This window comes from Triturus cristatus, chromosome 1_2 (genome assembly GCF_964204655.1).
Source record: "Triturus cristatus chromosome 1_2, aTriCri1.1, whole genome shotgun sequence".
NCBI lineage: Eukaryota > Metazoa > Chordata > Amphibia > Caudata > Salamandridae > Triturus > Triturus cristatus.
In genome coordinates this window covers 695,568,500-695,582,511 of record NC_140580.1, presented here as the reverse complement: position 1 = coordinate 695,582,511, position 14,012 = coordinate 695,568,500, and the positions used below count along the sequence as shown (strand labels likewise).

Sequence of the window (14,012 nt, the reverse complement as noted above, 5' to 3'; positions counted from 1 at the left end):
TCTCCTGCCTCTGAACCTGCACCACGCCCGCCAAGCCAAACTCCAGCAGCGACCTCAAGTGCATCCTGCTCAACACCCGCTCCGTCCACAGACACGCCGTAGAACTCTGGAACCTCCTCGACACAACATCACCAGACATCGCCTTCCTCACTGAAACATGGATGAACGCCTCCTCAGCCCCTGACATCGCCATCCCGGATGGATACAAGATCATCAGGAGGGACCGCGTCAACCAGACCGGAGGAGGCATCGCCATAGTCCACAAGAACACCATCCGCATCACGACCGACGCCGACGACACCCTTGCCACCGCCGAACACCTCCACTTCCAGATTCACACCGACCCAAAGAAGACCCTCATCTACCGACCCCCGGGACCACGCACGCAATTCGGCGAAGACATCACGGACTTCCATCAGCCCACACGCCCTCCCCTCCGCCGACTACATCCTCCTAGGGGACCTCAACTTCCACCTGGAGAACAACAAGACCGCAACACCGCCACCCTGCTGGACAACCTCGCCAACCTCGGCCTCAAGCAACTGGTCAACTCCCACACCCACTACACCGGCCACACGCTTGATCCAGTCTTCTCATCCAGCAAGCACATCAGCTTCAGCCACTCCACCGGACCGACCACAGCTGCGTCCACTTCAGATTCAGAAAAACCACAACCCACCACCACCCGCAACAGGTTCCTCACAGGAGCTGGAGCAAGATCACCGCCGACCAGCTCACCACCTCCCTCAGCCAGAACCCACCTGCCAGCACATCAGACGCCAACGAAGCAGCCCGCAACTTCACGCAGTGGCTGACCGCCTGCGCCGATGACCTCGCACCATTGAAGAACCCTCCCAGCAGACCCAGAAGCAAGAAAGCCCCCTGGTTCATAGACGAACTCAAGGACTCCAAGAAGACCTGCAGCACCCTCGAGAAAGCCTGGCTCCACGACCGGACCACTGACAACATGACCGCCTTCAAACACGCCACCCGCAAACACCACCAGCTCATCTGCACCACTAAGAAGAAATCACTGAAGGAGCGACTGGACAACAACGCCCACGACAGCAAGGAACTCTTCAGCATCGTCAAGGAGTTCTCCAACCCCAGCACCGGCAACAACGACATCACCCCTTCACAAGATCTCTGCGACTCCCTCGCCTCGTTGTTCCACCGCAAGATTGCCGACATCCACAACAGTTTCGGCGCACCATCCACGCACCCAACCACCGAACCAACGAACCCCACCGCCACCCTCCGCACCTGGACCACGGTGACCACCGAACACACAGCCCACACGATGAACACCATCCACTCCGGCTCTACAACCGACCCCTGCCCCCACCACGTCTTCAACAAGGCCGACTCCACCATCGCACCCCAACTCCGGGACATCATCAACACCTCCTTCAACACCGCCAGCTTCCCGGAGAGCTGGAAGCATGCCGAGCTCAGCGCCCTACTGAAGAAACCAACAGCGGACCCCACTGACCTCAAAAACTTCCGACCCATCTCACTCCTCCCTTTCCCCGCCAAAGTCATCGAGAAGATCGTCAAACAGCTTGCCGCCTTCCGAGACGAACGGATCCCTCGACCCATCGCAGTCCGGTTTCAGAGCCAACCACAGCACCGAGACCGCCCTCATCGCGGCCACCGACATCAGAGCCCTGCTCGACAATGGGGAAACAGCGGCACTCATCCTCCTGGACCTCTCCGCAGCATTCGACACTGTCTGCCACCGCACCCTAGTCCAACGCCTCGACAACACCGGCATCCAAGAGAAGGCACTGAAGTGGATAATCTCATTCCTCGCCGAAAGAACAGAGTCCGCCTCCCCCCGTTTCGATCCGAGGCCACCAAAGTCATCTGTGGAGTCCCGCAAGGATCATCACTCAGCCCCACCCTCTTCAACGTCTACATGAGACCTCTAGCCGCCATCGCACGCCAACACCACCTCAACATCATCTCCTACGCCGACGACACCCAGCTGATCCTCTCCCTCACCAGAGACCCCAGAACCAGCCTACACGAAGGGATGAAAGACGTCGCTGAGCGGATGAAGAACAGCCTGAAACTGAACTCAGACAAGACGGAAGTCCTCATCCTGGGACCATCACCCTCCGCCTGGAACGACTCCTGGTGGCCCCCAGCCCTGGGCACCACCCCCAAGCCAACAGACCACGCACGCAACCTGGGCTTCATCCTGGACTCCTCCCTCTCGATGACCAGACAAGTCAACGCCGTATCCTCATCATGCTTTCACACCCTTCGCAAGATCTTCCGATGGATCCCGACCGAAACCAGGAAGACGGTCACCCAGGCCCTCGTCACCAGCCGACTGGACTACGGAAACACCCTCTACGCCGGAACCACAGCCAAGCTACAGAAAAGACTCCAACGCATCCAGAACGCCTCCTCCCGACTCATTCTGGACATCCCCCGACGCAGCCACATCTCCGGCCACCTGATGGACCTGCACTGGCTCCCCGTTGACAAGAGGATCACGTTCAAGCTCCTCACCCACAAGTCTCTCCACGACCTGGGCCCCAAGTACCTCAACGACCGCCTGACCTTCTACACGCCCACCCGCCAGCTACGGTCTACCAGCCTCGCCCTCGCAATCGTACCACGCTTCCGAAGAGCCACCGCCGGAGGCAGATCCTTCTCCTTACCTAGCGGCCAAGACCTGGAACTCCCTCCCCATCCACCTCCGGCTGACCCAGGACCACCTCGCCTTCAGGAGACAACTCAAGACCTGGCTGTTTGAGCAGTAGCGGACCCCTACCCCCAAGCGCCTTGAGACCCTTCCGGGTGAGTAGCGCGCTATACAAATGCTATGATTGATTGAGATTTTCCCCTAAAGAGAAATTTCAATCAAACAGGTTTGCATTTGGTCAGTCAACATTTACGCAACTAAATAAACTACTAGCCCAGAGCATGGCTTACAGAGAAGAGCACCAGGATAACCTTCCCTGGTGATAGTGGCGCTCTACAACTATGCATAACATAACAAATAAAGGGGGTCAAGGATTATCAGGGTAGGACATTCATCATTGTTTTTGTTTAAGCCATCACTGGTCCATTCCAAATGGCTTTCCAGTCACCAGTACAGCCAGCACCAGAGTATGCTGTATTGTACGTAATAGAGGATTCAATATGAACCAGTGATCACATTTTAGCTATTAAGTGTCACACAAGTGCCAGTTTAAGCTAGAAGGATTTGCAGTAGTCAACTGGGAATATAACTTCACGTAGGTACTTTTGGCCCGAATATTCGAGGTCACCCCAAAAACACAAAAAATTAGATAGGTCGAGTTTAACAGATTGGAGATTGTGAATTTGTGGGGGTGAAGGAGAGGGATACAAAATAGGTTATTTTATTTTGAAATGTTATCAACATCGGGCTGAATGAAATACTCAGAATAGTTTAGAAGAGTTGTGCACATGCTACAGAGATACATTTAGGCTACAAATTCCAAAATGGGACTGCAGCAGGAAAAACTGCATTCCAACTTCTGAGGGGATACTCTTCTGAGGGGATACTATGTACTACCAAGTACAATAACAGTACTTGGTAAGCAGACCATCTTATCTTTAATTGTCAAAATAAAGTGAATAATGATCAAATGTATCATTCCTATAGTGTTCCCTGTTGTCAAGCTAGGACTTTTCTATTAAAAGCCATACTTCTCTAAGACAGTTTATTAATGGAACATGCTATTGACATCAATGTGGATTTTGCTTGCCAATACAGGACACCCACCACAAAATGGTGTCCAATTCACTGAATTGAGCAGACACAAACACCCTACTGCCACCGCTGGACAAGGCACAGTGGGAAGTTTGCAGCACGGCACTCGGACACTGTTTAAACAAGGCTTTAGTTTAGAATCAGCATATTTTGTCAAAGTGGTAAAGTTCAGGGCAGGTTGCACAAAAGTGTCATTTCTTTGATAAGAGTAGTCAGTCTTACCATCAGACCAACACACCAGAGTTGTGTAATGAGCAAGATGGGAACTACATAACCATTATTAACACTAGCCTCCCCTTGTGACAAATTGTGTGCTCTTGGATAAACAAGTTTTTTTTTAAGGATGTACTTAAATCAAACTAAACACTGGCAGTAAGTATGTGATAAGAAAACAGGACTTTAAACCAACAATCATGTGAAGGCACAGCAGGGGGAGAGTACATCCAGTCATAGTCCACTCCCTGAAACAAGGACTTCTGAATGTAGTGTTGGTACACCTGCTGCAGCAGAGGAAAGTCAAATCATATCCTTCCCATGCCTTTCTACCCTTGTCATTATGTGATAAAGGTGGGCGAGCCATTGATTGCTCAGGCCAAACTCGAGCCAGATGAATGGCTCTGGCTCAGCTCAAGGTTCTCTTGGATCCTAGAGCCCAAAACAAACAGCCTCTATGTGATTTATATGCGCCACCCACCAACCGCACCAAGAACTAAATACAAAGCATTAACTGATTGATGTACAGCCAGAGAAAGAAATAAACAACAATGTAGTGGCGGAGTTGCACAACGTGAAACAAGAAAATGTGGGATCAGTCCCCCAGACTTCCCCACTGAACCAAATTATGTGCTCCGAGACAATTGTTTTATTTCATTTTGCCTCCTTTTTAGATTTCGCTTGCGCGGTGCTTGTAAAAATTATTTAGCCGAGTAAAGCAGATGCTTTAACCTTAGAACGTTTGTGGCATTTTCCATTCATGCCTCGGTACCTTTCTTTGCACTTTGTAGGCATTATCGGATTGATTTTTTTCAACTTTATCTGCCTATTTTAAACAGGCAGTCACCAGTGCAGGAATCTTTCAGGCACTAGGGTCATTATTTCAATGGTGCAGTGGCACCAGGCCCAAAAGTCATCAGAACTCCTCTAAACACCTAACATTGTCCTATGTGACCACTAAACAGGCAGTCACAAGTGCAGTAATCTAGTAAGGGCTAGGGTTATTTTATTAGTGCAGCGGGTGCAATGGCACCGCGATCAGAAGCTCCAGGCACCCCACTAAAAACAGATTATTGCTATATTTTACAACTAAACAGGCAGTCACAAGTGCAGTTATCTTTCAGGCAATAGGGTCATTATCTGAATGGTGCAGCAGGTGCATTAGCACTGGGCTCAAAAGCTCTAGGCACCACACGACACCCAATATTGCTATATTTTACTACTATACAGGCAGTTATCTTGCAGTTAAAAGCAGCTTGATCTGAATGATGCAGCAGGTGCAGTGGCACCGGGGCCAAAAGGTCTAGGGACCCCACTAAATGCAGAATATTGCTAAATAAGCAGTCACCAATGTAGTTATTTAGCAGGCACCAAGGCCATGATGTCAATGGTGCAGCAGGTGCAGTGGCACTCGGGCCAAAAGTTGTCAGAACTCCTCTAAACAGATAAAATTGCTATTACATCAATTATATTATCTCCCGCTTTCATTTCTCAAACTGTTGCTATTACTTACCCGCACTATACCACTAGTAACAGCACAAGAGGTTGCCTTTTTGTACATAAACAAGACAACACTTTAACAGACTCTGTAACTTCTATTGTACAGCTACAACTTACAAAAAACTGCGTATTACATAGGTGAAACCCAATACATTTACCAGTGCTCGTTTTCATTATCATAAATTAAAGGACCTTGAAAAACATGAGTCCAGGGTGTGCACTGGACAAACCTGGTGTTTGAGTCAAAGTACAACATTGTTCCATGTGTAAAAATAACCTAGGCCACCGAGTGGGTGCCCATAACCACTGAGGTGCCTCCGTTTAATAACTACATATTTGTTAGGGCGGGGGAGAGCATGAAAGTTTCTAACATCGTATTTCAAAACTATCACTCAATAGATGGAGTAATATAATCAATGTACTATGGTGAAAGGCTTCTGCAGGTTAATAAGACTTTATTTTTTTTTTAGACTATCATATTGTTACATGTTTATTACAATAGGTTTTAAAAAAATGAAGTGTTGCAAACACGAAACTCCTAGTTTGGGTTAGGAGGGACTATATGATTAGGTGTATTAGTATGTGCAATTGATGGTATGTAATTCTTCTGTGTTTATGTTGCATATTGTGTATTGTTATAATTCTTTACTGCATCTAATTTATATAATGTATGAATTGTTTTGTGTCTATATAAATTAGAGAAAAATTTAAAGAATATACTAATTGTTCTGATTGGAACCAGAGCTGGTATGTGCTTTAATGTGAACAAGTGTAAATAGAAAGGGACTAAATATATACCACAGAATTGGATTTAATTGATTGTGTCCTATGGTTAAGGCCACTATCCTTGTATAGTTCGATGCTTCTTTGTCCAGATGTTGGAGGAAGGTTAGGACAAACCCCGTGGTTATATTATCCAAAATACAAACTGTGCAGGACACAGTTGCTGGTTCTCTTTTACTTCAGTTAACCCCTTGAGTGCCCCGCCCTTTCCCCCTCCTGTGCCGGGCCTTTCATTAGCGGGCGGGGTCCATGACGAGATAGTCTCGTCATGGGCACAGCGCACCCGCGCTCCATGACGAGACTATCTTGTGATGGGCATAGAAGGGGTTAATGTGTGATGCCCCACCCCATCTATCCAAAGAGGAGAAACTCCTTTCTAAGGCCTACCCATCCACTGGATGCAACCCTTAAGAGTAGGCTATAATATGTTGGCAGATATTTAGGGCTTTCAGCTTGGGAAGTCAGTGTGAAAAACAATCATTTTCCAGCTGGTTGTCCAAGTCATTGAAACATTGCCACAAACTGGCAGGCACAATTGGCCTTGAAGTTCTTCAGGTTCATTCTACATTGGAACAACTGTTCTCTGCTTAGGGGTGTCTATTTCCAAACAAACTGCATTGCTGGCACTTGGTCTTGAGAGCATCCTCCGAGTCAACATGGTTGCAGTGTCCCAAAGAGCAAGGACTGTCTGTTAAGTGTTTGGCAGGAGAATGCTCCAATCCCCGCTGTAACTCCTGGTGTGGTTCTCAAACCTCACTCCTTTTCAATGGGCTGGTAATATTTACAGAATCTGCAGCCCATTATAAGAATTAGTTGCGTACCATATGTAACGTTCTTTCAGATTGATACAACCGTTCCCACAGATGACCCTCCCACCTTTCACGTGCAAGATAAATTTGCTAGAGTATATTTAATTCCTATACTAAAACATTTCCGGATCCCGTCTCATTCGTTGATATATTTCGGTGAATGTGTGATTTATAGTACAACAGAAGAGGCTGTGGAAAAGTGAGTGGGGGCGGGGGGTAAGTGGGATCACCAGTTGTTTAGGGGACTGAGGAAGAAGACTCACAATGTAGAGAAAATGGACGAGGTGTCATGAGGCTGACAAAGTGCAGGAGTAATGCCCCTGCCATGCCCGCTCTATTAATGCACCTACAAAGGATCAGCCCATTGATACTGAACATCCTACGCATATGACTAAAGGAGCTAGGACAAAATAGCACAAATTCCAATGCTTGGCATAAGTGAAGAATGCCAGATGTTCTGCAGCAATTATAGGGGAACTCGAAGTCCTCACTGGAAAATTAATTTAACTGTGGAAAAACTCTACTTCCTTAGCTCCTTATCAGGTGTAGAGCATACTTTCAAGTTTTAGCACTCATCGCCTCCTCAAGATTTAATCTAGTGCACAGACAGTAGCTGCTACAATGCCCTAGTCAGTGCTCGAGGCCCTCAATAACAGCAACACCACACAAACCCACCCTAAAGTTGTAATACACACGACATGCTGAAGATATGCATGTCGCACAAAAGCTTGCCAAGTGAGTGACATGGCACACTGAACCTTGCAATATTAAAACAAAATTGTGTACACTTATGCAAACAAATGTTCAAAAGAAATGCCAAAACCCTCTCCTATATACAGTGTACCAACAGCCCTTGAGTGATAACCTGCCAACAGAGACCTCGTCCAAACCCCAGTGAAGCATTGCACAATACTGTTGAACTGCCTTGTTTTGTCGTCATTTCTTCCAAAATGACTATGCTCTTTAATAGGTCACGTTTCCGGACAATGTCCTTCGACCTCGCTGCATGCGGAGATTGATAAATGGTGTGCTTCACATTCAAAATCATGCATTTATTTGAAGATCAAATCATGCATTTATTTGAAGATCGAAACTTGCCGTATCCCTTGTTGAACGTATCTCTGGCGCACTTGCCAAGGTCAGCATAACATGGTGGAACAGCCATTATATCTGGAAGAAACAAGACAAAGATATTGAAACAGCAATATCACAAGTACCTTGCCAAAACTGATGCGCAATGAGAGCAGTAGTGACGTGTCTATAAAAATATGAGAACTGCCTTACCACTGTGCTTGTGAAAACACAAAATACAGTCATTTACACCGAAAGACAAAAAGCTAAGTGGCCACAGTCATGTCCGCGGAACGAGCCAGGAGTTCCAGGCACAATCTAAAAAGTCTATTCAGCACAAATCCAAAAGAGGTGTCTTGATATATGTATACCCTATGGTCAACACCAGTCGTCTAGAATGTAGCTGATGGTTAACGGGCATTCCATATTATGTGCCCTCTTCTGCAGGTCGTTCTCTACCCCCCCCGTGCATCTCAATTACACATTCACTGACCTCTAGTATTACCACATGCACTGGTCTCAACGTCTGGTATTACTCGTAAATCCAATATACACAATATTAGCTAGCAGATGACAATCGGCATCCAATAACACCCACCAGACTAAACAATAGATAGGTTTATTGACCTAATCTATCAAAACACGCCTTGGCAAAGCGCTCTGTATCACTCCAGACAACAAGAGCTCACTCAAAGTCTATGAATGCGAAACCAGCACTGGCTGAGGAAAGGGCGCACACACTTCTGAGATCACTAGTTGAATCACAATCCAGTCTATGAATGAACCCTTCCTTACAAGTGTGAGGGGCACTAACTCATACACCCAATAAGCACAGTGAGGGAATACCAATGACAATGACCAATATGCACATGCCGTTACATTACATATGGCTCACGTTCACTGGAAATAAAGAGGGTCATAATGCTGTATTCCATTTCTTTAGAAATGGAAAAATGCCATAGCAAAAATAAGGAAATTAAAGCAAGCCTGGGAGTGTTTTAAAGATGGATTAGTGTATTTTCACCCTCTCAAAAACAACCTCCATGACAAAAGTGTTCGGGCTACATAAAAGTATTGTGGTTTAATAGGAAAAAAGCACGACAATGTACAGGCAAAAAAAAACGTACTGTGTACCAAGTTAAAACGTAATGATCAGCTGATCTAGCACATTGGTGCTACATGAAAAGAGAAAAGGATGCAGCCCAAGCACTAATAAAAGCATTCAAATACGGACTCAAGAAGATATCAACTCCATCATTACGTCCAGGCAAAACTTCTTGCATCTTTCCCTTCTGTTACGTTCCACGGGAGCCTCTCGCTTTCTTTTTACTCACACCATGCTTAGGCTAAGCTACTGAGTGGCCTAATCTTCGCTATCCTGATTGGTCATGAACCTCCGAGGTACACCTGTCCCGAGCACATACATACAAACTCTTCAAGCAACCGGAAGATGCCCACCGTTAGGTGTTTAGGCACCAGATACACCACTAAAACTTGAAAAAAGTACTTTTGTGAAAAGTTATACTTAGCACTTACTACTATGGCCTTTCTCCAACATTTTCTTTTTCATCCTGGGCAGCAAACTCGATCTTAAGGTTAGCAAAACATACCCAGGGGGTGCGTAAAGACCAATCCAAAGTTTAGATTCCAGTCATACAGAGCTCACATTCCCATGAGTCCACCATACCTGTAATCTTCGCCGGACCTGTAATCTTCACAGGACCTGTAACCTTCACAGGATCTGTAACCTTCACAGGACATTCGGGATTAGAAGTTTTAGACATCATATCCTCTCCCTAGCATTAAAGTCAAATCAATTCGATCTACGTCATCAAATATCTGGTCTTTTCACTGTCCTTTGAAAGTCGATGCCTTTGGTCAAACAGCAGACCAAGTAGCCATGGCAGTTGAGAGGACGGAAGAGAATTCTGGCATAGAACACTTGTGCATCACAAAGAACTGGGTGGTCATGGTAACAGGTACAACAAAGGGACTACAGTGAACTCTGAACCAGAAGTAAATGCTTCGAATTAAGCTTCAACACCCGGAGGAGAACGTTTCATATGATAAGTGCCAATAGGCCCCCCTTGGACGTCAACACCCTACAGCAAGGGCAGTCTGTGCTGAACTAGGACTCAAGTTCGAGAGTATAACAGTACTAGGACTTGATTAAAAAATAAGTAATGTGATTATAAAAATATTTCTTACTTTATGCGTGGCAGTAGTGTTTAAAGATGTGAGTGAACTCACTTGTCACCACGGGGGAACACAAGCATTGGCAAAGCCAAAAGGTCTCAGCTATGCAGTTACGTCTTTGTAATATTGCACAGCAATAGAGCGCAGACAGGGCAACAAACAGTGCAGTGGGGGGCGACAGACGGCAGGTGGAGGGAGGCGACAGAGCAACGACGGGTGGGTTGCAAACCGACGACAGGGCGACCGGCCACACCGACAACAAGGCGGGCGGCCACACCGACAACAGGGCGAAGGCGGGTGGAGGGTCAGTGGGTGGAACACACAGGGGGAGAAGAACACAAGGGAGATGGATGAAAAACACTCATTCTGGTACAGGGCTTAAACACAATAAAAAAGTAACATCTTAGAAAGTGAGCAGGTTAAAGACAAGTAATGCGTCCATGCTCCAGGAGAGAGAGAAAACATGAAGAGGAAGAAAGCTGACCATTTTGTCGTTTGGAAAAGTCCCCCCCCCCCCTCCAAACTAAATTCACAGTACCACATTATGGATCAGTGAAAGCACTGCCTGCAGTGGAGGTAAGATTCGCATGCATATGTTCATGGAGTTAGAATGTATAGTTATGGTTCACTAATGCCAACTCTTAATAGATTCAGAGCTGTAAGGAACTGCTGTGAGCTCAACTTGCGCTACTGAAAGTGGTTTCAGTATAAAAATGCGTACACATTTTAAACTAACAATTTGAGGCTACCTATAATGCTCTTAGATTAAATGCATTCAAACAAAAAGGAGAGAGACCCCCTTCAAAAACAACAAAGGGAACTGGGTTTAGACAAATAATAGGCTGTTCCCTTTGGAATTCTTATTCTTATGTAATGCCTATACAATTACAGTGTTAAAAACAACCCTCAAACAGTTTTGGATAGATATAGGTTAAAGATTTAATTGTGTTCTTTCTATCCATGGAATAGCATTTATTTTGCAATAAATAAAGTTATTTTTATATTACTGGCAAGGTAATACATTTAGGATTCCATTATTTACATACAGGGATACATTGGAGTGAATGAGTACGTATGAATGAGGACAATTTAATGAGAAGAATTCCAAAGGAGCCTATTGTTACTTAGATTAAATGCAAGCATTTGCAGAAGTCTGAAAGCAAGAATGAGGATTCCTTTTTTTTCAAAATAAAAAACACACAAAAATAACTAGAAGAAAAACGTTTTGCTAAACTGGGCAATTTTAGGTTCAATTTTTGTGAGGCATTATTTTGTAAAATGTAGGATTCATAGTAGTAATCCCAAAGTAATAAAGGAAAATTAGTTTAAAAACAGTTTTGGCAAGTTCATGGGAAACATGAAAATGAACAAGTACTGGCAAAGAAGCAGTCTGGGCTGCGGATTTGCCAAGCTTATGGTTTGTCAATATGCATTTTGCAAAAAATACACATTGCCATATTCGTCCATGGAACTGAAGTTACCTACTTTGTGTGCCGATGTGCTCCTTGTGAAAAAGTAGACTGTCACTCAGAAGGTGTATAGATAAAAAATATTTCATAAAATCGAGATGCTTAGGGGCCCAATTATTTAAGGGTCACAAAGTTCCCAGTTCCCATAGTATATCCTCACATTAGTGTAGATTTACTGCTCATGAATTCAAAAGTATTTACAGGAGGCCTAGAAACCGGACTCCCTTGTGAACTGCGTTTTTGCATGAGCAAATATGCATGTTTATGTTTGCTCATGTGAGAATCTGCTGAGCGTTTGTAAGTTTATTTTCAATACAACCCCTTTATACCACCACTCTGGAAAAAGTATTTACTTCTCCCCTTGCGTGGAGTACATTTCCAACGTGTCCCAGTGTGAGAAGAGTTGGCAAAAAAACCATTACAAGTGCACATTTGTAGCCACCCACAGACTCAAAAGGACATTTCAACCCTGGTACTATCACTTATTGATAGTTTCTGCTCCAGTATCTAGACTTGCAGAAAGATAAACAAAGAAAAAAAAAAATTGGGTACTGCTAAAACACCAACCCAGTATAATGCGAGGCCGAGCATAGTGATAACGACTATTTCCAGATGTCTGCTTCAATAAAAATGTTGCCATAAACTGTCACCCTAATGCATGGAACCAAAAGGCAACAAGTGGATTTTTTTTTGTAACCATTATAAGATTCATGGAGCATCCTATCCCATTACAGGCAGATATTTTATAAAATTCCATACCCCTGGCATATTCCATCTGATAGGTGACAAAAAAGTGTCAGTTGCAAGTTGGCATCCACTGATGAGGACAATATGTAATGAACTAGGGCGCAAGGTGGAGCAATACAATGACAGGCTTGAGGTTTCACTAGAAGTGTAAGCCCATCCAGAACGTATTGTTAAACGTAAAACAGTCAAGGCATAGGGATCAAGACTTGGCAGCGTAAGTATTACTTTAAAAAAGTTACGCAATTGTACAACTGTGGTTTCCAGTCTTTTCAAAACAAAAACATTCCAGTAGGATTTTTTAAGGGCTACGAAGATTATTGGGGTAGTAGCACAACAACACTTCCGACACAACAACCATTCATCCTGACATCCAAAGGACAGTCTTTTCTGCGATTTTTTTGCAGGAAGAGTCTCTCTCGTTCAGTCTAGTGCTGAGTTTTTTGCGCACTCCATGTGCTGCTGAAATAAGGAAAACCTCAACAACTTCAGGATATAATGAAGTTTAGCCACGGTGATGCTTGTATGCCAAGAGTGGGTTCTAGGTTACAGGACAGTGAGAGGGGACAACCCAAGCAGCTGTGCGCCCAACGTTTCAATAACTCCTACTGTTCTCCACTTGCAGTTGCGAAGTCTACCCTCATTTAAATTGTACAGCTTTCTACTGCGGTCTCCTGTTGATCCACAAATTCCTAGTGTAAAAAAAGACTAATTTTCCCTGCTCAGCAGCCTGCAATTGATCAGAAATTTGACAACGGCCCTCAACAAGGTCAAAGCATTGGTGCCTCACCAGAGCAGCAATCCAAAGATACATGTGCCAGATCTGGATCACAAGGTGGTTAGGCCAGGCCATTCCAGACTGAGAGAAGATCAGTCTATGACAGGCTTCTCCAACAAGTAACTTGTGAGCTACTGGTAGCTCTTGTACTCCCTGTAGGTAGGTCTCCTGCTAATACAGGAGATTCTCCTTGGTGGAATTCATATATTTATACTAAATTAAAAAGCGTGTGTTCAAGATGAAAATCTATGCATTTTTTTAACTCCAATATTTTGTATCAGGTTTTAAGAAAAATGGTTGAAAAAAATACTTTAAACTCATTAAGAGTGAATTGCTGCAATAGGTAGACTTAGTTAATACTCATTTACCTTGGTGCCAGGGGCTTTGCGGCGATGGTTATGTATTGCTAACAAGGCCTGCCTGTTGCACTGAGCAAATCACTGCTGACAATCTTGCATGGGGTGGCCACCAACTTGATCTTGACCAATGTGGTCACTATTACCAAACCAATAATATTAGTAAATTGGGATAATTTTCATAGAAAATAAGTAGCTTGTATTACAGAAAAGGTTGGGGAAAAAAGCATCAGCTGAAGACCAATCCAAGAACTCCAATACTGCTTTAAATTCACCTTCACTGATATCCGAATATTGCTTTCAATAGGTCTTCTTCCCCTTAGCAGTATGTTGAAATAGATT

At 44.8% G+C, this 14,012-nt stretch overlaps 1 protein-coding gene across 4 annotated transcripts in view; it reads right to left on the bottom strand.

Annotated features, from left to right (window-relative positions):
• LOC146867851 (non-selective voltage-gated ion channel VDAC2) overlaps positions 1-14,012 on the bottom strand; it is a 65,402-nt gene that overhangs the window by 41,205 nt on the left and 10,185 nt on the right. For 3 of the 4 annotated variants that reach the window (XM_085608557.1, XM_085608554.1, XM_085608556.1), the window contains exon 2: positions 8,155-8,226. In XM_085608557.1, coding sequence (XP_085464683.1) covers positions 8,155-8,221 — 67 coding nt within the window. In that variant the 5' untranslated portion in view covers positions 8,222-8,226. Of the gene's footprint in view, positions 1-8,154; positions 8,227-9,814; positions 9,871-14,012 lie in introns of those variants that run through there. The other variant, XM_085608555.1, reaches the window with a different exon arrangement.